This window comes from Rhineura floridana, chromosome 2 (genome assembly GCF_030035675.1).
Source record: "Rhineura floridana isolate rRhiFlo1 chromosome 2, rRhiFlo1.hap2, whole genome shotgun sequence".
In the NCBI taxonomy this organism is placed as follows: Eukaryota; Metazoa; Chordata; class Lepidosauria; order Squamata; family Rhineuridae; genus Rhineura; species Rhineura floridana.
The window spans coordinates 84222394-84246783 of NC_084481.1; the positions used below are offsets into that span (position 1 = coordinate 84222394).

General features: G+C 41.6%; 1 protein-coding gene across 7 annotated transcripts in view; it reads right to left on the reverse strand.

Moving 5' to 3' along the window:
- Nucleotides 1-3481: 3481 nt before the first annotated feature.
- RALB (RAS like proto-oncogene B) overlaps nucleotides 3482-24390 on the reverse strand; it is a 72696-nt gene continuing 51787 nt past the window's right edge. For all 7 annotated transcript variants that reach the window (XM_061609174.1, XM_061609173.1, XM_061609172.1 and 4 more), the window contains 4 exons: nucleotides 13766-13922; nucleotides 12184-12392; nucleotides 10864-11041; nucleotides 3482-5064 (listed from right to left, as the gene is read on the reverse strand). In XM_061609174.1, coding sequence (XP_061465158.1) covers nucleotides 4945-5064; nucleotides 10864-11041; nucleotides 12184-12392; nucleotides 13766-13879 — 621 coding nt within the window. In that variant the 5' untranslated portion in view covers nucleotides 13880-13922 and the 3' untranslated portion in view covers nucleotides 3482-4944. The remainder of the gene's footprint in view (nucleotides 5065-10863; nucleotides 11042-12183; nucleotides 12393-13765; nucleotides 13923-24390) is intronic.

Consider the following 24390-nt stretch of genomic DNA (forward strand, 5'->3'; position numbering starts at 1 on the left):
TAACTTCCCTCAGTCTTCTGTTTTCAAGGATAAATATGCCCAGTTCTTTCAGTCTCTTCTCATAGGGCTTTGTTTCTAGTCCCCTGATCATCCTTGTTGCCCTTCTCTGAACCAGTTCCAGTTTGTCTTCATTCTTCTTAAAGAGAGGTGTCCAGAACTGGACACAATACTCCAGATGAGGCCTAACCAGTGCTGAATAGAGAGGAACCAATATAGTACTTCACATTATTTGGAAACTATTCATTTGTTAATGCAGCTTAAAATAGCATTTACCTTTTTTGCATCCACATCACACTGTTCGCTCATATTCAGCTTGTGATCACTAACAATCCCAAGATCTTTCTCACATGTAGTACTGCTGAGTCAAGTATCCCTAATTTTATAACTATGCATTTGGTTTCTTTTTCCTAGATGTAGAACTTTGCACTTACCCCGGTTAAATTTCATTCTGTTATTTTTATCCCAATGCTCTAGCCTACAAAGATTCCTTTGAATTTTGTTTCCGTCTTCCAAGGTATTAGTTCTCCTTCCCAATTTTGTATCATCTCCAAATTTGCTAAGCATTCCCTGCACTTCCTCATCCTAATCATTAATAAAAATGTTGAAGAGCACTGGGTCCAGGACTGAGCCCTGCCACACCCTGCTCATTACCTCCCCCCAGTTTGAGAAGGAACCCTTGGTAAGCACTCTTTGAGTACAATTCTGTAGCCAACTCTGGATCCACTTGATAGTTGTTCCATTCAACTCAAATTTAGCTAGCTTGCTAAACAGAATATCATGGGGCACTTAGTCAAAAGCTTTGCTTAAGTTGAGATATATTATGTTCATAGCATTCCCAGAGTCTACCAGGGAGGTTACCTGATCAAAAAACGAGGTAAGATTAGTCTGGCAGGATTTGTTCTTGATAAATCCATGTTGGCTTCTAGTAATCACTGCATTGTTTTCAAGGTGCTTACTGACGGACCGCTTTATGATCTGCTCCAGAGTTTTCCCAGGGATTTTGGCATCTCTCACTAACCTTAGCTGTGGTTACCTATCTGTACTCTTCCTTTGTGGCTTGGCCTTCCGTCCCCTTCTTGTGTGTGTCCTTTTTTGTTTTCAGGTCATCTCTAAGCTTTCTGTGAAGCCGCATTGGCTTCTTCTGTTGCCTTCCCCTTTTCCTTGATGGAACTGTTTGCCATTGTGCCTTTAAAATTTCCTTTTTTAGAAACTTCCACCTATCTTGTACTCCTTTTCTCATTAGGGTTGCTTGCCGTGGAATCTTACTTACCGTTGTTCTGAGTTTATTAAAACTGGCTTTCCTGAAGTCTAGGGTATGTGTATGGCTACTCTCAGCCTTTGCTTCCTTTAAAATCAAGAACTCAAGTATAGCGTGGTCATTTTCCCCAGAGTTCCCATAACTTGGTGGATGAAGAGGCAGTTATCTGTATTGGTTAGAATCACGTCAAGGATACTGACCCTCTAGTTGCTTCCTCCACTTTCTGTAAGAGAAAGTTATCTCCAACAAAAGTCAGGAATTTCTTAGAGGGGCCTTGTTTGGCAGAATTTATCTCCCCCAAAATATCAGTGTAATTGATGCCCCCCATTACTACTACATCATGCCTCCTTGAAACATTGGCAATTTGCTTTGCAAAAATTTCATCCTTGTCTTCTCGATAGGGTGGTTGGTAGTAGGCTCCAACCACCATGTTCCTTTTATTCATTGTCCCATTTATTTTAATCCAGATAATCTCAGTGGAGCTACCAAGCTCATCCTCCTGTATTTCTGAGCAGGGATGTATATTTTTAACATATAGAGTGACTCTGCCTCCCTTTCTATTCCTTCTGTTCTTTTTGAACAAGTTATATCCTTCAATTGCTGTATTCCAGGCATGGGAATCATCCCACCAAGTTTCAGTTATACCTTTCAAGTCATATTTACTCTCCTGCATTAAGAGTTCACATTCATCCTGTTTGTTTCCCATACTCTGGGCATTAGTATACAGACATCAAAGACCATGTGATTTACGGCCTGGTTTCCTTCCTACATTTTTCTGAAGACTGTTACTGGGCCCCATTAGAGCTGTTCCCTCAGTTCCTCTTACTGCGCAAGAACCTTTGTTAGTCACTACCGCCAAGTTTATGTCTTCCTCCCCCCTAGAATTGGTCCTTATAGTGCTTTGGGCCCAAGTAGTTTAGGGCTTTGTAAATTAACAAAAGTACCTTGAATGTACCCCCAAACTGTGCACCTGCTCCTTCAGAGGTAGTGCGATCCCTGTTGACACTGCAATCCTATCTGGATCCCTGTCCACCAATCATTGTCCCTTTTCCCTATTTGAACATGATGGGGTTATAGAATAGGAGCTGGTAAACAATTTTAGAAGGTCCTTACATAAGGCTGGGAAAACATGACTTTTGGTAGGGGGGCATCAGAGCCAACAAAACCTAATGGGATAGGGAAGTATAAACTCATTCCCATTTTGAGATATAGGATCTGCTGCTCCTGCCTACAGGATAGTGGATGCCACTTCAAGCTCTAGATGCACTCCTAGATCTTCCCCATGAGCAATTTCCAAACCAACTGTGGGTGACAGTGGGGAAGAGGACATCTGTTCTCTCCTGATCTTGAAGCATGAACTATCCTAGTCATGGCAGCTCTTGGACCCCTTGTTGCAAGAATGAGAGAAATGGCACCTAGATGAAGCACTGACTGGTGAAGCTATAGCACAGGTGTGGGGTACAACTGGCCCTCTAGCTGTTGCTGAATTACAACTCTCATCATCCCTGGCCATGCTTGCTGGGGCTGATGTGAGATGTAGTTCAGCAACATCTGGACGGCCAAAGGTTCTCCACACCTACTATAATATATTAGTGAATCAGATTTGCTGCATGTGGACCTGTCTCTGATGTCACCAACAGCCAAAATTCAGTTTTCGGCCTCTGTACAGAGGGCGGGTGAATGGTTTTGACCTCCAGAGTGAAGTGAAAGATAAAGAGATAAGGGTGACTTTCCAAAGCATTTCTCTCAAGCACAGGAGGAATTCATCTAAAGAGGGTACCTTTTGGAACATGTGCATGCATTACTTCAGTATTGTTTAATTTGCATGTAAATATATGCAAATTTAAATGATTGGTTTCTACTTCGGCAGCTCTCACATCGTAGTCCTACTTGGTAATTAACCTTTGCACTCAAACAAGAGAAACTCATTGGCTTTGTAACATCCAGACATACTCCTACTTAAAATTTCTAGACTGCTGCCCCTCTGTTCTCATATTTAGCAGCTGGTTTCACTAAGGTGCTGCTATTTCATTCCAGACCTGAGGAATCTGGTGAATTAATTCAGAGATTATTTTGTGATCAGATAAAATATTTTTAATGATCAGCTATATGATCACAACCAAGTAGTTCACTTGTTGTGCATGACTGTCAAAAGTAATTTTAAAAGTGCATCTGCACATCTTCGCATGCTTTTCCATCAACATTAACAATGTAGTGACAAAATTAGAAAAAAGTTACTTTTTAGTGAGTATATTTAGCTGCCTTTATAATACAGACCATTTTTCCATGATTCATTGAGTAACTGAATAAAAGGTTTTTCAGCAGCAGAATTAGTACAACCTGTGCAACAACAATAAGGGTCAGGCTTTTGGGCAACTGCACATAATTAACTCGGATATATCTTTAAAGGGCAATTGTAAAGACATGAAAAGATTCCCCACTTCCCTTGCTTTAATCCTATACCCCCTACTCCACAATATCTAGCAAAATAGTAGTGAGCATTCAAGAATGCAACTCCAAGTCTTGACATTACAAAGACAGCAATAACTCATTAAAGAAAGGGAGAAAACCCTACCATAATTAAGTGTTTCTGTATGGCACAATCCCCCAGACTTTCCTGCACAAGCCCCTCAGATTTGCATAATTACAATTAATTTCAATGGAGAGTGTGCAGAATGAGTTACTCATGGATTGTCCTCTCAGACTTTGAACAAAAACTCACTAGATTTCACAGTGTGGGCCCTCACATTTCTTTTAAAAAGAAAAGTGATTCTATTAAACACTAAAAGAGCAAAAATGCACCAATTTCTACAGCTTCGATACATGATTACAAACTCACTGTAATGCCCCAAACAGAATTTTCAAGTTTTGGGGAACAAAAGAGTCTAGTATTTGGCAAACAGGGTGGAATTACTTGACAGAGTAACCTAAGAATTCCTCCATATTAAAAAGATGCCTTGCCCATTTACCCCCAATAAAATTTTGGAAAGAAGGGGGAAATAAATTGAAAATACAGCTGGCCAGAATATAACCATTAATGTTCTGAAATTATAGAATCAATCCAGAAATACTGTAGCAATGACTCAGACACCAACTCATTACTGGGTTTTTGCTTTTGAATAAGTCCTTATAATGTTTATCCAATGATTGGCAGAAAAGTAGTTTTGACAGCACCATAACCTACTTAATACAGTTGTGTGCAAATTTCAAAGACCAGAAAGATCTCAGTATGCCTTAACTTTCCCTTTTAAAAGAATGGCTAAAGGCTCATGCCTTTATTAGGAGCACCAAAACTGAAGCCACGCAGGAGAGGCAGATAACTTTGGTTGAATTACAATGAGAACTAGCCATTGCGTAAAACTGATAGAGTCTGTAAAGGGAGAGTCAACACTGGGAGCAACATCAGGAGTTAAATTCAGAGCAACCATACTGCTATCAGGCAAAGTACCCATGGCCAAAGAAATTTGCTGGTAATATTTTTGGCATTAACAGTTGCTTTCAAGAATAATCCCTTTCAGTACACATGGATACCAAGTTTTCTTAAACTAAGTTTTGCACTTTCAAAAAGGCTATGATGTGAGTGGGAAAGCTCATTGGATCCAGATTTCTTCTCATTAATCCAGTCCTTTACCCTTAGTGGTAAATGTCTTGTTAATTCCGCAGTCTACATGTACAGTTCATAAAGATCACAATAGGCAGCATCTTTCTTTAAAACTCTTCTTGTTCTTGTTGCTTTTCTTGCCATTTTTGTCCTTGTTTTCTGACATCTTCTTGGCTCTAATTTCTCTCATTAGATCAAAGAACACCTAAAAGGAGAAACTGCACATTATAACTGCATTTGTAATTGGCCTAGAATACATTGTGCCTGTTTGTTATATAAAGGTGAATAAAAAAAATTAAAATGCCAAAGGAGATCTTTAAACTGTTTTAGTTAAACTCAAAAGTATAAACACACTATGAAAAAAGAGATCCAACAGATACCTGTAAAATATTGGTTTGTTCATAACGTAGAATGACAAGTCAGTATCATTCATTTTCCCCCCATAAAGAATGTGGATTACTGGGAGAATCTAGAAGATTTTTATGGGAATAGTTTAATAGGAAAAGTTTAACTGGAGACCTAGCCTACATACATACTAACATAAAGCTAAAGGACAAATATTTAAGCTGAGAACTTGGATTTCCAATGATTCAGTCGTATTGAACTTCTTAGAACTAAATTTGCTTAAAAGATTCTCAAAACACAGAGTAAGGAGGACTCCAGTAATAGAGGAAATTTGCATTCATACATTTGTTTCCCAAGAGGTGTGATTTTAAGGCAACACGCTATTTTTAGATGTTCTGGTGATTGGTTAAACAATAATCAAGAGTAAACAATCATCAAGAGCAACTGAGAAGGCCACTTTTGGCAGGTATTCAGCATGGAGTTACTTATTCCTTACACAGTTAGAAGTACTCTTCAATTGGCTTTATACTTCATTGGTACACTACTAGATTTTTTCACCAGTATCATACTCCATTGAACCCTGTAGTTGGGGTGTAATTTAAGAGGAAAACCAACAACCAAGAAGGGAATCCTGTATTCTCATATAAAAGTAGCAAGTTTACTAGACTTTCATTTCAAGTTCTCTCCTTGAATCAGAATGCTATAGAGTTAAACATATGATGCTCCCATCAAATCCTCCACAATATGTGGAGTCCTCAATGGACAGATGTTTCTTGTTTTGCATGTATCCACAACTGCAGTTGTCACTTGCAACTTGGCAACCATATTTGGAGACTTCTGCCCCAAACTTCCCCCTCTAGGATGCACTCCTTAACATGGTGAGGGGGTTTGAGAGTGTCAAAGAAGCTGAGAGCAATGCCGTCAGGAGTCTAGACCAAGAGGCTAGACTACTAGGCAGGGGCACCCAAGGCGGAATAGTCAAAGCTGAGACACCAGACTAAGATGCATCCAAACTCAGAGAAAGACAATGGTAAGCCACCTCTGAATATCTCTTACCATGAAAACCCTATGAACAGAGTATCCAAAATGCAACACGAGATAGTGCTGGAAGATGAAACTCCTAAGTCAGAAGGGACTCACCGAGCTACTGGGGAAGAACAAAGGACAAGTACAAGTAGCGCTGTGGCTAATGAAGCAGCTGGGTCAGAGCCAAAAGGAAGCCCAGATGCTGATGTGCACAGATGCGAAAGGAGAGTCCGGAGTTGTACAACACACACAATGGGAAGATGGAATGAGAGAAGCATAAACCAGGGAAAGTTAGAAATTGTCATGCAGGAAATGGAACGTATCAACATTACTATACTTGGCATGAGTGAATTAAAATGGATGGGAATGGGACATTTTCAATCAGGCAACTACAAAATATTTTATGCAGGAAATGAGAAATTAAGAAGAAACAGGGTGGCTTTAATAGTGAGAAGTGATGTCGCAAAAGCAATTAAGAGCTACAATGCAAGGTCTGAGTGAGTGATATCAGTGAGATTAAACAGGAAACCTATTAACATAACGATCATCCAAGTCTATGCTCCAATGGCAAATACAGAAGAAGAGGAATTGGAGAGATTTTATGCAGAAGTACAGGAAGAAATTGATCACACACCAAAACAAGATGTGCTGATAATCATGGGGGATTGGAATGCAAAAGCAGGAAACAGAGAAGAACTAGGAATTGTGGGGAAATGGGGCTTAGGAGACAGAAATGAAGCAGGAGAAAGACTTATTGAATTCTGTGAAGCCAATAATTTGTTTCTGGCAAACATATTTTTTGAGCAACTGAAAAGACGACTGTACAAGTGGACATCACCAGATGGTCAATATAGGAATCAAATAGATTATATCATTGGTAGCAGAAGATGGAGAAGTTCCATACCTTCTGTGAAAACAAGACCAGGAGTATACTGTGGTAAAGATCATGAACTGGTCGTATCGAAAATCAGAGTAAAGCTAAAGAAGAACAAAGCAATCATCATGCCAAAATACAATTTAAATAACATCCCAGAAGAATATAAAGATCAAATAAGGAACAGGTTTGAGGCTTTAAACTTAGTTGACAGAGAACCAGAAGAACTATGAAGTCAGAGACATTATCAGGGAAGAATGCAAAAAGACAATACCTCTAGTTAAAAAGAGAGAAAGACCTCAGTGGATGACTGAAGAAACTCTTAAAATGGTTAAAGAGAGAAGGAAAGCAAAAGAAAACAGAAACACAGTCAGAACCCTAAATGCAACAATACAGCGACTAGTATGTAGGGACAAAGAGAACTATTACAACAGTTACTGTATAGAAATAGAAGAGGACAACAAAAAGGGAAGAACAAAAGCCCTATTCCAAAAGACTAGAGAAATGAAAGGGAAATTTTAATCAAGAGTAGGGATGCTGAATAATCAACAGGGAACACACTGACTGACCGAGATGAAATAAAAGGAAGGTGGAAGCAATACACTGAAGAACTCTATAAAAGAGATGCCAGGATGACAGATTCATTCGTGGAGGAACTGTATGATGAAGAACCAGAAATTTTAGAATGTGAGGTGAACAAATCACCAGGAACAGATGGCATACCAATGGGGTTGCTACACTGAGACTGAATCTGTCCAAAGTTTGACAAACATTTGTCAACAAATATGGAAAACTAAACAGTGGCCCACAGACTGTTAGCGTTTAATATATATCCCAATTCCAAAGAAAGGGGATCCCAGGGAATGCGGTAATTATCCAACTATTGCCTTAATATCCCATGCAAGTAAAGTAAAGCTCAAGATTCTACAACAAAGGCTCTTACCATATTTGGAGCGAGAAATGCCAGATATCCAAACAGGATTTAGAAAGAGAAGAGGTACCAGAGATCATATTGCAAACATATGTTGGATAATGGAACTGACCAAGGAATTTCAGAATAAAATCACCCTGTGCTTTATAGATTACAGCAAAGCCTTCGACTGTGTAGATCATGAAAAACTATGGAATGCTTTAAAAGAAATGGGGGTGCCACAACATCCGATTGTCCTGATGCACAACCTATACTCTGGACAAGAGGCTACTGTAAGAACAGAATATGGAGAAACCGACTGGTTCCCAATCAGGAAGGGTGCGAGACAGGGGTGTATTTTATCTCCCTGTTTCTTTAATCTAGAGGCGGTAGTGAGACCACTCCTGAAGAGACCCTTCCTGGACCCAGAAAACCTTAATAACTATAGGCCGGTAGCAAATGTTCCATTCCTGGGCAAGGTCCTGGAACAAGTGGTTGTGGGCCAGCTCCAGACACTCTTGGATGACACCGATTATCTGGATCCATTTCAGTCAATTTTCAGGCCTCGTTCTGGCACGGAAACAGCCTTGGTCGCCCTGTATGATGACCTCTGTCGGGAAAGAGATGGACAGTGTGACTCTGTTGATTCTCCTTGATCTCTCAGCGGCTTTCGATACCATCGACCATGGTATCCTTCTAGGAAGACTGGCTGAGTTGAGTCTGGGAGGGACTGCATGGCGGTGGTTCGCTCCTACTTCGTGGGTCGGCTCCAGAAGGTGGCGTTTGGGGAACATTGCTCAGCACCCTGGACTCTCCAGTATGGGGTTTCGCAGGGGTCACTTCTGTCCCCCATGTTGTTCAACATCTACATGAAACCATTGGGTGCGGTCATCTGGAGCTTTGGAGTGCGTTGCCATCAGTATGCTGATGACACGCAGCTCTATTTCTCCTTTTCATCTTCTTCAGGTGAGGCTGTCAATGTGCTGAACCGGTGCCTGGCTGCGACAATGGACTGGATGAGGGCTAATAAACTGAGGCTCAATCCAGACAAGACTGAGATGCTGTTAGTGGGTGGTTCTTCTGACTGGATGGCGGATGTCCAACCTGTCCTGGATGGGGTTGCACTCCCCCTTAAGGAGCAGGTTCATAGCTTGGGGGTTCTCCTAGAACCATCTCTGCTACTTGAGGCTCAGTTAGCCTCGGTGGCAAGGAGTGCCTTCTACCAACTTCAGTTGGTAGCCCAGCTACGCCCCTATCTGGACAAGGATAACCTGGCTTCAGTTGTCCATGCTCTGATAACCTCCAAGCTAGTTTACTGCAATGCGCTCTACGTGGGGATGCCTTTGAAGACGGTTCAGAACCTGCAGCTTGTGCAAAATGCAGCAGCCAGATTGATAACAGGGACCAGACAGTTCGAATACATAAAATCAATTGTAGCCCGCTTGCATTGGCTGCCTGTATGTTTCCGAGCTCGATTCAAGGTGCTGGTTTTAACCTATAAAGCCTTACACGGCTTAGGACCACAATACCTGATGGAATACCACTCCCAACATGAACCCACCCGTACACTATGCTCAAGATCTAAGGCCCTCCTCCGGGTGCCTACTCGGCGGGAAGTTGGGAGTCTGGCAACAAAGGAGAGGGCCTTCTCAGAGGTGGCCCCCAAATTGTGGAATAATCTTTCTGATGAGGTGCACCTGGAGCCAACACTGTTATCTTTTCGGCGCCAGGTCAAGACTTTCCTCTTCTCCCAGGCATTTTAGCATGTGTTTTTAAATTGTTTTTAAATTTTTTTAGCATGTGTTTTTAAATTGTTTTTAATTTTTTTTAAATTGTGTTTTTAAATTGTTTTTTGTGTTTTAAAATTTGTATATTCGTTTTTATTGTTTTTAATTGCTGTAAACCACCCAGAGAGCTTCAGCTATGGGGCGATATATAAATGTAATAAATAAATAAATCTATACGCAGAACATATCATGCGGAAAGCAGAATTGGACCAAGGTGAAGGAGGTGTGAAAACTGGAGGGAGAAATATCAATAATTTAAGATATGCAGACGATACCATACTAACTAGCAGAAACCAGTCATGATTTGAAACGAATGCTGATGAAAGTTAAAGAGGAAAGCACAAAAGCAGGACTACAGATGAACGTCAAAAAGACTAAAGTAATGACAACAGAAGATTTATGTAACTTTAAAGTTGACAATGAAGACGTTGAACTTGTCAAGGATTATCAATACCTCGGCGCAGTGATTAACCAAAATGGAGACAATAGTCAAAAAATCAGAAGAAGACTAGGACTGGGGAGGGCAGCTGTGAGAGAACTAGAAAAGATCCTAAAATGCAAAGATGTATCCCTGAACACTCAAGTCAGGATCATTCAGACCATGGTATTCCTGATCTCTATGTATGGATGTGAAAGTTGGACAGTGAAAAAAGGAGATAACAGAAAAATCAACTCATTTGAAATGTGGTGTTGGAGGAGAGCTTTGTGCATACCATGGACTGCAAAAAAAACAAATAATTGGGTGTTAGAACAAATTAAACCAGAACTGTCACTAGAAGCTAAAATGATGAAACTGAAGTTATCATACTTTGGATATATAATGAGAAGACATGATTCACTAGAAAAGACAATAATGCTGGGGAAAACTGAAGGAAGTAGAAAAAGAGGAAGACCAAACAAGAGATGGATTGATTCCATCAAGGAAGCCACAGACCTGAACCTACAAGATCTGAACAAGGTGGTTCCTGACATGCTATTGGAGGTCACTGATTCATAGGGTCACCATAAGTCGTAGTCGACTTGGAGGCACATAACAACAACACCCAAAACTTATTACTTTACCTTATCTACATTTGCTCTGGTTTTGGCTGAAGTTTCTACATACTGTACACCCCACTCCTCTGCTTTACTTCTAGCAGATTCCACAGGCACTTGTCGACGGTCTTCCAAGTCAGATTTATTTCCCACCACAAGTAAAGGTATTTTGTCCTCTTCAGCTTTTACACGCAGGATCTGCTCCCTAGTACAGGATATTAAAAACAAAGCAACTGAAATGGCCATAACCGCAATTTCCTAACAGTTAACAACATTTAAGTACAAGAAACAATTTGTGCCAATTTATTCCTTGGTATGCCAAGAAATTACAACAGTATTTCTAAAATAAAAGGATGGTTAAAGTTATTCACTCAACTACAGCTACTAAAGGAATGCTTAAAGAGAAGACTGACAGAGATGGTGTAGGCCTAGAGACCAAGTCTTATGAGGAAAAGTTAATGAGTTTGGTTATGTTTAGCTTTGAGAAAAGACAATTAAGAGCTTAAGACAGATATGTTCAAATATAGGAAGGGGTGTCACAGAGACTGAACAAATTTGCATTTTATTGCTCCAGATTGATCCAATAGGTTCAAATTGCAAAGATAAAGATTTACACTAAACATTAGGAAGAACTTCTGCACAGTATAAGCTGTTCAACAGTGGATTGCCTCCAAGGATGGTGGACTGTTCTTCATTAGAGGTTTTCAAGGAGAGGTTGGATGGCCATCTAACAGGGATGCTGTAATAGTACATTTCCTGCATTGGTGCTAGATTGGACTAGATGACCTTTCAGGTCTCTTCCAATACTGTGATTCCATTGCAAACATTCACCTGAAGAAACAGGTGAACATACTTAACACAGTTAAGCAGTCAAAAAAGTCTACTAGAACTATGACTAGAGTTCATCTGTAACCTTTATGCTGTCAAATGTGTTTGTTATTGTGTTCACAATTAAGCAGTTAAAAAGTCTACTACACTATGACTAAAGTTCATCTATGGCCTTTATGGCATCAAATATGTTCATTAGTTTCCTGTTTAACTGCAGGAACCAAAAGACTAACTAAGTGAAGCACAAGACAAAATGTTGTCCAGCCAGAGTGAGGGAGGGGGAGAGGGAGAAGATCCCATTACTTTTTTCCACTGGGAAGAATAAAGGAAACTCTGACTCATGTGTTACCAGGGCCAAATGTCTCTAGGTAACCAACACTAAAGTCACTATTAGTTACCCTTGTCAAAATATGTTCACTTGTGTATATTATTCACTAGGCTATATTCCTCTTTTGGTACACAATACATGCACCACACACAAAGTTTGAAGAAAATGTTTGTGTAGAGAGCACTACTTACCTAAACTCTGCTGTCGCTGTAAAGGATTCATGCTCAGTTATGGAAAAAACTAGAAGAAACCCCTCTCCGCTACGGAAGTAGTTGTCTCGAATAGCTGCATAATCTTCTTGTCCAGCTGTATCCAAAATATCTATCTGGACTTCCTCACCATCCAGAACTACTTTCTTTCTGTAACTATCAGCCTTTGTAGGTTCATAGTCTTCAACAAACTAAGGATTATAAAAGGAATAATAAATCGTAGAGCATCCATACTTTGCTTCTGATAGACAATTTTGGTCCAATTCAGTCCATTCACAGCAAGCATCAGGGATTCTTAAATGCTGGAAAGACAAGGGATCCAAGACCAACATGGGTGACAAGAAAGTTATGGATGGGTTATCAAATTATCAGTGACAGCTGCTGGGAACGTAGCAAAATATTTTTCCTTAAATCATCAGCATCAGTATTCTTCAACCTTGGTTCCCAGATGCTATTGGACTACAGCTCCCATCATTCCTGAGCACTGGCTAAAATGACTGGGATTATGAGAGTTGCAGTCCAACAACATCTGGGAACCTGCATGTATGCTGGCCTACACGGAGGTCTCAAGCAAAAGACATGATCCTATTTGACTGCTTTGTTAGCAAAATATGTTAGAAGCCAACCAACCAATCTTATCACTTCAGAAAATATTTTCTTTCCATGTGCTGTTTTAATGATCCAGCGTTGATTCTGAATACTCCAGTGTGCAGAACACAGATTAAAAATGCCTCCTTCACTGGGACATTAAATTTCTGCAATATGACATTAAAAGCTAGTAAAGGCGAGACTGGAGTATGCAATTCTTAAAAAGAAAACATACAACAAAAAAAATCTTTATGTTTGTCATGGGAAAAGGCAACATGTTATGCTGGACTGAAGCCTCACTCCCTGAAAGCTCATCACCACCTGCTTCTGAGATTCCCATTGTTCGAGCAATGCCATGGCCATTTCTGTAGACATAAGGGTTTTGGAAAGGTGCTTCCTTGAGGTTCCCAATGTCAGATCCTGTGTTTCTGCGGTATTAGCATGGAATCACAGAACACATAAAGCTTTGTGTAAAAGTGGCATTTGATTTATTATTGTTCTTAAGCATTTACCAAATATAAGCCACATCTCTCCTGTAAAATCTCTTAAATCATGACTTCTCTACCTATAAGAATGGGATTATATGGTGCACTCAGGTTTTATACAAGCCATATTTGGGGGGAAGTGCAGCCTATATTCAGACCAATGCAGTATATAGTAATTTGAATACTCTAGAGTGCTCCAAATAGGTAAGAATACTGTACATTATCCTGCTTGAACCTCCAGGCTTTTGTGGAACATAACGTCTGAATTGAGCCATAATTCCAGTAATTTAACAGTATAAAATCAACTGTTTTACTGTCTCCGCTATTGTTGATGGACAGTTATTTCTTGCTTTCTGAACTGATCTATTATGAATCTATGGCTGTGTTTAGTTATTTCAAATAAGGAGGCAAAGCATAGGCAGCTCAGTGAAGATCCTATAACATTCCATTCTACTGTAATTTAAAATACATACACAGATCACAAATCTTACCTCATCATACATAAACTGAAGTGTAAGTGCTGATTTGCCAACACCTCCACTACCAACCATGATTACTTTGTGGAGGGCCAGGGAGCTCTGGTTTTTTGTCTTGCTAGCAGCCATTTTTCTGTACGGTTGTCAAGTACTACCAAAGCAGGCTGATGAGCTACAACGTAAGAATCAGAATACATGTTTGGCATATAAATCAAGTATTTAATCTTCAGAATCAGTGCAGAGATTTTTTACAATGTCCTTTAAGTTATGCTTTTGTTCTCTAGCATCAATGACCAAGTTTGCATGTCATGGTAAGACACAGTCAGAAATCAACCATGGCTTACCATGAAAAAGTGGTGTGCTGGTGCATGGTGCTCAGTTTCCCCCACTTTGTTTAGCTAGCCCTGCCTGCAACCAGAACAAACAAACCATGAGGCTTAGAATTATGTACAAACAAGCACTCATAGATTCTCCCCACCCACCACCCACCACAAAAGCAATGAACAAGAAGCCAACAACCCCTGGCTTCTACTCATGGTTTATTTGGAGAAACAAGCCATGAATAATGGATCACATGTAACACTAACCCAAGCCTTCTGGTTTGTTTCTCTCTGCTGAAGCCAGGGCAGAATGTGCAACATGCACCAGATTTATTTCTGACTGTTGCATCCTGGAATGAGTGAACAGCGTTTTATTTAATGCATTTCTACCCTCAGAAGGCAGTTACAGAACATTTTTAGAATATTAAAAAACTTTCAAATAAAATTAAAGCTCACAGTTAAATGTTTCCCAGCAGACCAAATACGCTATAGACAAGGGTAGATACAAATCAGTGCTTAAAAAAATTAAAAATCTTTTAAAAACTTAAAAAAAACATTAATAAATAATAAATATCTATCTCATTCAGTTCAATCTTATTACAAACATGCTATCACACTCACACACACTGTTACCTGCCAAACATGGCATTCATTTCAGTTTTTCATCTCATGAAAATGGCTCTGCCAAGCAGAACTACAAACTTTTCCTACTTGGAAGTTCTGTACTTGTGAGTTTCTGATTCTTTGACTAAAGTTTTATGTGCACAGACACAAGCTGCATGGGAATGGGATTGTTGTTGTTCTGAGCTTGTGTGGTGGTGGAGCTGGGCCACACAGGCAAAGGAATTGGGACAGAGACATTATAGAAAAGGACAGTTGGAGGCAGAGTATAAAGTGGAGAGGACTGGAAAGAAAAAAGGGAAGAGATTATAGTACAGACACAGCTTCTAGTTCCTATATTCCCCCACACTTTTGCCAGAGAATCACTGTCATTGCTTCTGGGCATAAGAGACACCCTATTTGGAAGAAATTCATTCCCTGGCCAAAAAAAGGGAAATGCGTGAAGTGTAAACAGTGTAAGGAGAAGATGCAGGGCCTAGTTGCAAAAATGATGAAATATCATAATGAAGTCAGACACAGGCAATATTGTGTACTATTTCCTAAATTTATAAAAATCAAGTTATCTAAATAATTACACGAAGTGTACCCCTCCCCAACCCTATGCAGCAGATTTGGGAGAGGGCACAGGAGTCGGAGGGATAGTTCCACTGCACAAATGAAAATCCTTATAATAGACCTAATGTATTCGATACAGCCCAGCAAAGCTTTTGCACACCCCACTCATAAAACAGCACAAATGAATCACAGGAGATCCAGGGGGCAGGGTGCTACAGTGGGAGTCTGATCAAATTAGACCCTCCTATTACCTCTACTCATTATGACTGAACATTCAGTTGTACTACCTACAAGTCAACACACGAGAAGGGGAGAGGATGAACAAGCACGCTAGCTCCGCTATCCATGTTCTCCCCAGCAACTATCTGTAGCAGTGAAGCCTCCTGCACTCATAGAAACTATCAGGGTTTTAAAATGCACAAGAACCTCCACAAGTACAGAAGTTCCATCTGTCACCAGGAAACCACTCTGTCTTGGAGGTGGCTATGAGGGTCTTGCACCTGGTGTCGGGCCGAGGAGACAGTACACTATGGTTGCTGCTGGTGTATCATCTACCTTGCTGCCCAGCAGCTTCTCTGACCAAGCTGGCGGAGGCTGTCTCAGCTGTGGTGTTGGAGGAGCCCAGAACGACAGTGCTGGGTGATTTCAATGTCCATGCTGAGGCTGTCTCTAGTGTTCTGGCTCGGGACTTCATGGCCTCCATGACAACCATGGGGCTGTCTCAAGTTGTTACTGGCCGAACACATAGGGAAGGGCACACCCTCAACTTGGATTTTGCTCCAGATGGAGGAAGGGGTGGTCTGGAGATAGGGGAGTGGATGTCACCCCATTGACATGGTCAGACCACTTCCTCATTAAGTTTAGACTTATGGCTTTGATCCTTCCCTGCAGGGGTGGTGGACAGATTAAGATGGTCCACCCCCGGGACCTAATGGAATCCACAGGATTCCTGAATGCCCTGGGGCAATTCCCAGTGGATAGAGCAGGTCACCCTGTTGAAGCCCTTGTCACGCTGTGGAACAGCGAGGCACGTCAGGCTCTTGACATGGTTGCCCCCGAGTGCCCTCTCCGGCATTGTAAACCCCGGCTTGCACCTTGGTACACCAGTGATCTAAGGGCAATGAAACAGGCTGGACGACCCCCAGAGAGCAAGTGGCGAAAGACATGCTGTGAGGCTGACTGGGCACGAGTAAAACATCATAACCGAGCCTACTGTGTGGTGGTGAGGGAGGCAAAGAAGGCCCACTTCTCTGCCTCCATCGCATCCTCAAGTAGCCATCCGGTGGAGCTTTTCCGTATTGTCAGGGGTCTGTTGACATCAACTCCAGGAAATGGAGTTTTAGACCCTTCGAAGGCCCACTGTGAATTGTTTGCGAGGCACTTTGAGGGTAAAGTTGCTCGCCTCTGTAGCAGTCTTGATGCCCCATCCACATCTCCTGTAGTCCCCAATGAGGTGTCCAGTGCAACGTCTGCTGCAACTTCTTGGGAACGGTTTCAGTTGATGCGGCCTGATGACATGGACAAAGTGCTTGCGATGATGTGGCCAGCAGTGTGTCCTCTCGACCCTTGCCCTTCTTGGCTTATTAAAGCTTGCCAAGGGGGTCTGACCGAGTGGATCCAGGGTGTGGTCAACGCATCATTGTGGGAGCGAGTGGTTCCAGCCACCTTGAAAGAGGTGGTGATCCGACCACTCCTGAAAAAGCCCTCCCTGGACCCATTGGTTTGTGACAACTATCGACTGGTTGCAAATATCCCCTTCTTAATAATAAATAATAATAAAATTTTATTTGTTAGTCGCCCATCTGTCTGACTTAACAGACACTCTGGGCGACTTACACAATATAAAATACAATTTAAAACATATTCATACAACAGTCACCATATTAAACAACAATACATCTAAACCACCCGTTAGTAATACAACATAATAGCCTAACCCACCCCAGAAATCCCATAGGCCTGCCTGAATAACAAGGTCTTTAAGGCTCGACGAAAAGCCATCAGGGAGGAGGCATGTCGAAGGTCAAAAGGAAGCAAGTTCCAGAGGGTGGGGGCCACGACCGAGAAGGCCCTCTCTCTGGTCCGGACCAGCCTAGCTGTTTTCACCGGTGGGACCGAGAGAAGGTCTTGTGAGGCCGATCTTGTTTGGCGGCATATTTGGTGATACTGGAGGCGTTCCTTCAGATAAACTGGGCCAAAACCGTTTAGGGTTTTAAAGGTTAATACCAACACCTTGAATTGGGCCTGGTATACAACTGGCAACCAGTGTAACTCCATCAACACTGGGGTGACATGATCCCGGCGATGGCTTTGCTTTATTAAGCATGCCGCCGCATTCTGTACCAGCTGCAATTTCCGGACCGTCTTCAAAGGTAACCCCACGTAGAGCGCATTACAGTAGTCTAATCGAGAGGAGACCAGGGCATGTATCACTCGTGGAAGCAGATGTATAGGAAGGTAGGGTCGCAGCCTCTGTACCAGATGAAGTTGGTAACAGGCTGCCCGACTTACTGCAGATACCTGGGGCTCCATGGACAATTGAGAGTCCAAAATGATCCCCAGGCTGCGGACCTGGTCCTTTAGGGGCAATCTCACCCCATTAAACACCAGGTCAAAGTTTCCCAACCTTCCCTTATCCCCCACCAGTAACACCTCGGTCTTGTCGGAGTTTAGCTTCAGCCTGTTCTCTCCCATCCATCCACTTACGGACTCCAGGCAATTGGACAAGGTTTCCACAGCCAACTCTGGTGAGGATTTAAACGAGAGATAGAGCTGCGTGTCATCCGCATACTGGTGACACTGCAGCCCAAAACTCCTGATGATAGCTCCCAGCGGTTTCATATAAATGTTGAATAGCATGGGGCGAGGATAGAGCCCTGTGGCACACCACAATTAAGGGGCCAAGGGTCTGAAACCTCATCCCCCAACACTACTCGATATCTGTTGGAGAGATAGGAACGGAACCACCGTAAAACAGTGCCTCCCATTCCCAATCCCTCCAAGCGATTTAACAGGATACCATGGTCAATGGTATCGAAAGCCGCTGAGAGATCCAGGAGGACGAGGAAAGTATGTTTGTGGAGCACTCCTGTATCTGGAGTGATGTTCTAAAAGGAGATGCATGCGTGAAGACTTTTGCTGCCGATCACCAAGTAGGAAACTGTGGGAGGAGTTGTGGTGAGGAAGCTGGCAGCGAGTGCATGGGGCTAGGAGACCACGTTGAAGATAACATCCTCCAAGGGAAATGGGAAGATGGAAGAGCTCTCTTGCATGCCAAGGACTTAATGCTGCTGGTGCCGGGATCCAAGGGGACCATGTGGCACATTTACAGAGGAGAGAGGGAGCTGAATGCTCACCTTGTGTGCCAGATGTGTTGTGTGGGTTAGTATGGCCTCTCCATTTTTTATGGTTTCCTTAGTTGGGCTGGGGAAGAAGTGGAGTGAGTTGCAACTTGATCTCAAGCATTCTCCCAAGCATTTTAAATGCATTTTAAATACATTTTAAATATATTTAATATATTTTTAAGTATTTTGATGTGTTAATTGCTTTAGTTGTTTTTGATATTGTTTAACGCACTTGTATGTTATATTGTACTTTTATATGTTGTACACTGCCCAGGGAGCCATTGGTTATGGGCGGTCTATAAATGAAACTAAATAAATAAATAAATAAATATGTTCTCCCCTATCCAACGCCCTCCTCATATCATCCACCAGAGCGACCAAGGCTGTTTCAGTTCCGTGTCCAGTCCTGAAGCCTGATTGGCAAGGATCTAAATAATCTGCTTCCTCCAAGTGTGTCTGTAACTATTTAGCCACCACACGCTCAATCACCTTGCTCAAGAATGGTAAATTGGAGACTGGGCAAAAGTTGTTTAAATCTTGGGGGTCCAAGGAGGGCTTTTTCAAAATAGGTCTTATCACTGCCTCCTTGAGGGCTAATGGCATTGCACCCTCCTCCAAGGATGCATTTACCATTGCCCTGATCCCTTTGCCCAGTCTCTCTTTACAGCTTACAATGAGCCATGAAGGGCAAGGATCAAGCAAGCAAGTGGTTGGTTTCACAGTAGAGAGCACCTTGTCCACGTCATCAGAGAAAAGAAGCTGAAACCGATCCCAGCAGACCAGACTGCAACTGGCCGCTGCTGGACCACTACGTACGGAATCTTGCCCTTTAGGCGCTCGACTTTATCGGCAAAGTGTTTAACAAATGTGTCACAGGAGGCTTTTGAGTGTTCCATAGGTTCCTGCACAGAAGGTGATTGTGACGGTTGTGGCGCAGCAATTGCAAGTACTGTTGGATGAAACAGGTTATCTTGATCCATCCCAGTCTGGGTTCAGGCCTGGTTATGGGACTGAATCGGCCTTGGTCGCCCTGATGGATGACCTTTATTGGGAGAAGGACAGGGGAAGTGCAACCCTGTTGATCTCTCAGCGGCTTTTGATACCATTGATCATGGTATTCTTCTGGACCAACTTGGTGAGATGGGTATTGGAGGCACTGTTTTACAGTGGTTCCGATCGTATCTCCAGGGTCGCTCTCAGAGAATGGCATTGGGTGATTGTCTTTCGGCCCCCTAGCAGTTGTGCTGTGGGGTGCCGCAGGGTACCATCTTGTCCCCCATGCTGTTTTAACATCTATATGAAGCCCTTGGGAGCAGTCCAGGAGCTTTGGGGTGAGGTGTCAGCAGTATGCTGATAATACCCAGCTCTATTTCTCTGTAACATCTGAATCAGGAGAGGCCGTGAAAGCCCTGGACCGCTGCCGACTTGGTGGTGGGCTGGATGAGGGCCAATAAACTGAGTCTGAATCCTACCAAGATGGAGGCACTGTGGGTTAGTGGTTCCCGAGTTTGGATAATTGGTCAGTTGTCTGCTCTGGATGGGGTCGTACGCCCTCTGAAAGAGCAGGTCTGTAGCCAGGGGGTGCTCCTGGATCCATCTTGTCGCTAGAGGCCCAAGTGACCTCTGTGGCTAGGAGTGCCTTTTACTAGCTTTGGCTGGTAAGACAGCTGCAGCCATTTCTGGACCAGGATAGCCTGACCACTGTTGTCCACACACTGGTAACTTCCAGGCTGGATTACTGAAATGTGCTCTATGTGGGGCTGCCCTTGAGGTTGGTCTGGAAGTTGCAGCTGCTGCAAAACACAGCGGCGAGACTGCTCACTGGGGCAGGGTATCGCCAACATGTCACCCCCACTATTGAAAGAATTGCACTGGCTGCTCATTTGCTACCGTGCCAAGTTCAAGGTTCTGGTTTTGGTGTACAAAGCCCTATACAGCTCAGGACCAGAATACCTGAAAGACTGTCTTACCCCTTATATACCCAGTCGATCACTGCACTCTGCAGATGAGGGCCTCCTGCAGATACCATCTTATCAGGAGGTTCGTTCTGCACAATACAGGAAACGGACCTTTAGTGTGGCAGCACCTACCCTGTGGAATTCCCTCCACTTGAATATTAGGCAGGCACCATCTCTGCTATCTTTTCTGCGCCTTTTGAAGACTTTCCTCTTTCAAGAAGCCTTTTAAGTTGAGACCTATCCTAGTCTGCATGTGTTTTAGAATTGCTTGTCAATATGTTTTTTTAAATAATGTTTTTAACCCTTTCTTAAAAGATGTTTTTAAAGGTTTTTTAAAATAAATGTTTTTAACGTTTTGTTTTAATGTATTTTTTTTTTACAATAATTTTTATTCAAATTTTCATAAAACATAGAAAACAAAATCATAAAACATTCAAAGACAAAAAACAAAACAAAACAAAAATGATTAAACAAAAAAAAATAAAATGTTGACTTCCCATTTGTCACATATCAAATCAGTTATAGGTCTACAATATATAACAATCCTGTCTCTTAAATCATATTATAAAATCACTTTCCTCCAGTAGTTATCTTAATTAATCATCAAATCTCATAAACATTACTTTATTCTTTCCACAAAAAGTCAAAGAGAGGTTTCAATTCTTTAAGAAATATATCTATCAATTTTTCTCCAAATAAACATGTCAATTAATCCATCTCGTTAATAATTATAATAATCTTATTGTCATAACCATAGTCCAAATAAACATTTCGATTAATCCATCTCATCAGAATCTGTTAGGTCCAATAATTTCAATAGCCATTATTCCATTATCCCTATTAGTTCCATCTTCCTTCTTCAATAGTCCTGTTAAGTCCAGTAATTTCAGTGTCCAATCTTCCATTATCAGTATTCCATAATAATCTTGCTGTTGTAGCCATAGTCATATAATAAGAGTCTGATGGGAATTTCCTCTATCCCAAATATTTTCTTGCCATCCATTCTGAATAAGTTGCTGAAATACTGTTGTAAAGTCATATCTGTGTTCTTCTTTTTTACAAAATGCACTGGCTCATCTCTTAAGAGTTTTTCCATTGTCACATGGCTGCAGTTAATTCCATAGATTTTCTCTATATCAAGCTCCATCACATCATTCCAGTCCAGAAGATTATCCAAGCCATTGATAACTTTATCTCTAGTATCTTCATTAATTTCTTCAGAGATAACGTTAAATTCCAAACAGTAGATTTTATTTCTAAAATCCATAAACTCCAGATCTTTTTCCAATTCCACATTTGTTCCAATCTCCAGGGCTTGTATCTTCCCTTTATTTTTTCTTTTCTCATCTCTGATCTCATTCTCCTCTCTCACAGGATCCCCTATTTCTTTAAGCTCCTGCGTCATTTTGCTCAGTTCAATTTTCAGCTCCTTACTACCCTGTCGCAGGGTTTGTTTCGTTATCTCAATCTCATCCATTATTTTCTGAAACATAATTACTTCCAGATTCTCAGCCACTTTCTTGATTGCCATTTTTAAAACCACGAAAACAAAGCAAAACAAAAATAAAGAAGAACCACTTCTTATTTCAGCAACAATTGGGTTAATATTCCAGGCTTGATGACATCACAGTATAAACAGAGCAACCTGCCTTATCTCTCTATGTTCAAGAATGCAAAACAAATTTAGTTCCCAGCATCAAAACAGTTAGTGGTGTCGTGAAGAAGCAGATTCGTCAAAATAAAACAGACCAAAAAGAGAATAGTCCCAGACAATATAATATTCCTCGGAATAGAAATCAGGAATAGAAATCCCTCTTCTGTTTATTATCTTTAGAATGCACTTCCAGGACAGCTTTTTGCGACAGAAACAGAGATAAGCTGTTAATTTCGTGAATAACAGAGAAGAGCTATATCTCACCCAGAAGTTGTCCAAAGCCGATCAATCTGACAAATCTCCTTTTGCTGCAACAATTTAAACCAAGTAAAAAAAATAATAGAAAGAAGGGTGCTTGCCTGTTAGTCCGTTCTCTCTTTAAAGAAAAGATAAACGTATCGCTTAAGCAGATAGAGCTTGTTAGGAAGTCCGTCCGGCATTGTTGGCTGGACCTTATCTCATAAATTAATGAAATCCAGTCCTCCCAACAAAAACAGGCTTTTGAGGTTGATCTCTACGTTTCTCCCTGCCCGGGAGAAATTTCATCAGTCAAAAAAAAAATGTTCTGACTGATTTATATCTGAATAAGCTTCTTTTGAGGCGGGAACCCGTCCCAAAAGCAGGCACAAGCGAAGTCACCCTTCCCGGAAGTCTTGTTTTAATATATTTTAAGGTCTGTTTTTATGATGTTTTAAAGTGTTTTTAGCACTTCTGTTTTAGCGCTGCTGGGAGGAAGGGCAGGATATAAATCAAATAATAAAAAAAATAAAAAAATATATAATGAGAAAAAGATTCTTCAGTTTATCGAAGTCTTTTAGGTTCCCTACAGGAATCAGGTAGAGACCTTGACCACCTACCTGTTTCCAGCAAAGAGTATTGTATATTGCATTCCATAGTGATATTTGGAGTTTGCTGCCTCAAAGAGCCAGTGTGGTGAAATGGTTAGAATGTTGGACTATGGCCTGGGAGACCAGGGTTCAAATCCCCACTTGCCCATGAAAGGGAGCCAGTCACTGTCTTTCAGCCTAACCTACTTCACAGGGTTGTTGTGAGGATCAAATGTAGAGGGGGAGAAACATGTATGAGCTCCTTGGCAGAAGACATAAAGCTAATGATAAATAAATAAAAGTTACAGGGAGATACTATGGAGAACATTTTCTACTATAATGAGCAGTGCAGCTTAAGTTCTGAATTGCTTATTGCATTTTTTGATGATTGCACTGCTCTTGGATATGAATGCTAACGGGACAACGGAAAAGATTTTTCTTTATTTCTCTCTGGCATATGTCATAGAATCACAGAGTTGGAAGGGTCCTATAAGGCTATCAAGTCCAAACCCCTGCTCAACATAGGAATCCAAATTAAAGTATACCTGACAGGTGGCTGTCCAGCTGCCTCTTGAATGCCTCCAGTGTTGGAGAGCCCACCAGCACCCTAGGTAATTGGTTCCATTGTCGTACCGCTGTAACAGGAAGTTTTTCCTGATGTTCAGCTGGAATCTGGCTTCCTGAAACTTGAGCCCATTATTCCATGTCCTGCACTCTAGGACAATCGAGAACAGATCCTGGCCCTCCTCTGTGGCAACCTGTGTGGCAACTTGGAAAGTGCTATCATACCTCTCCTCAGTCTTCTCTTCTCAAGGCTAAACATGCCCAGTTCTTTCAGTCTCTCCTCACAGGGCTCTGTTTCCAGTCCCCTGATCAGCCTTGTGCCCTCCTCTGAACCAGCTCCGGTATGGTGTCCAGAACTGGATGAAGTACTCAAGATGAGGCCTAACCAGTTCCGAGTAGAGGGGAACCAATACTTCATGCAATTTGGAAACTATACTTTTGTTAATGCAGCCTAAAATAGCATTTGCCTTTTTTGCAGCCACATCACACTGTTGGCTTGTATTCAGCTTGTGATCACTAACAATTCCAAGATCTTTCTTGCATGTAGTATTGCTGAGCCAAGTATTCCCCATCTTATAACTGTGTATTTGGTTTTGTTTTCCTAGGTACAGAACTTTGCACTTACCCCTGTTAAATTTCATTCTGTTGTTTTCAGCCCAATGCTCCAGCCTATCAAGATCCCTTTGAATTTTGTTTCTGTCTTCCAAGGTATTAGCTATCCCTCCCAATTTTGTGTCATCTGCAAATTTGATAAGCATTCCCTGCACTTCCTCATCCAAGTCATTAATAAAAATGTT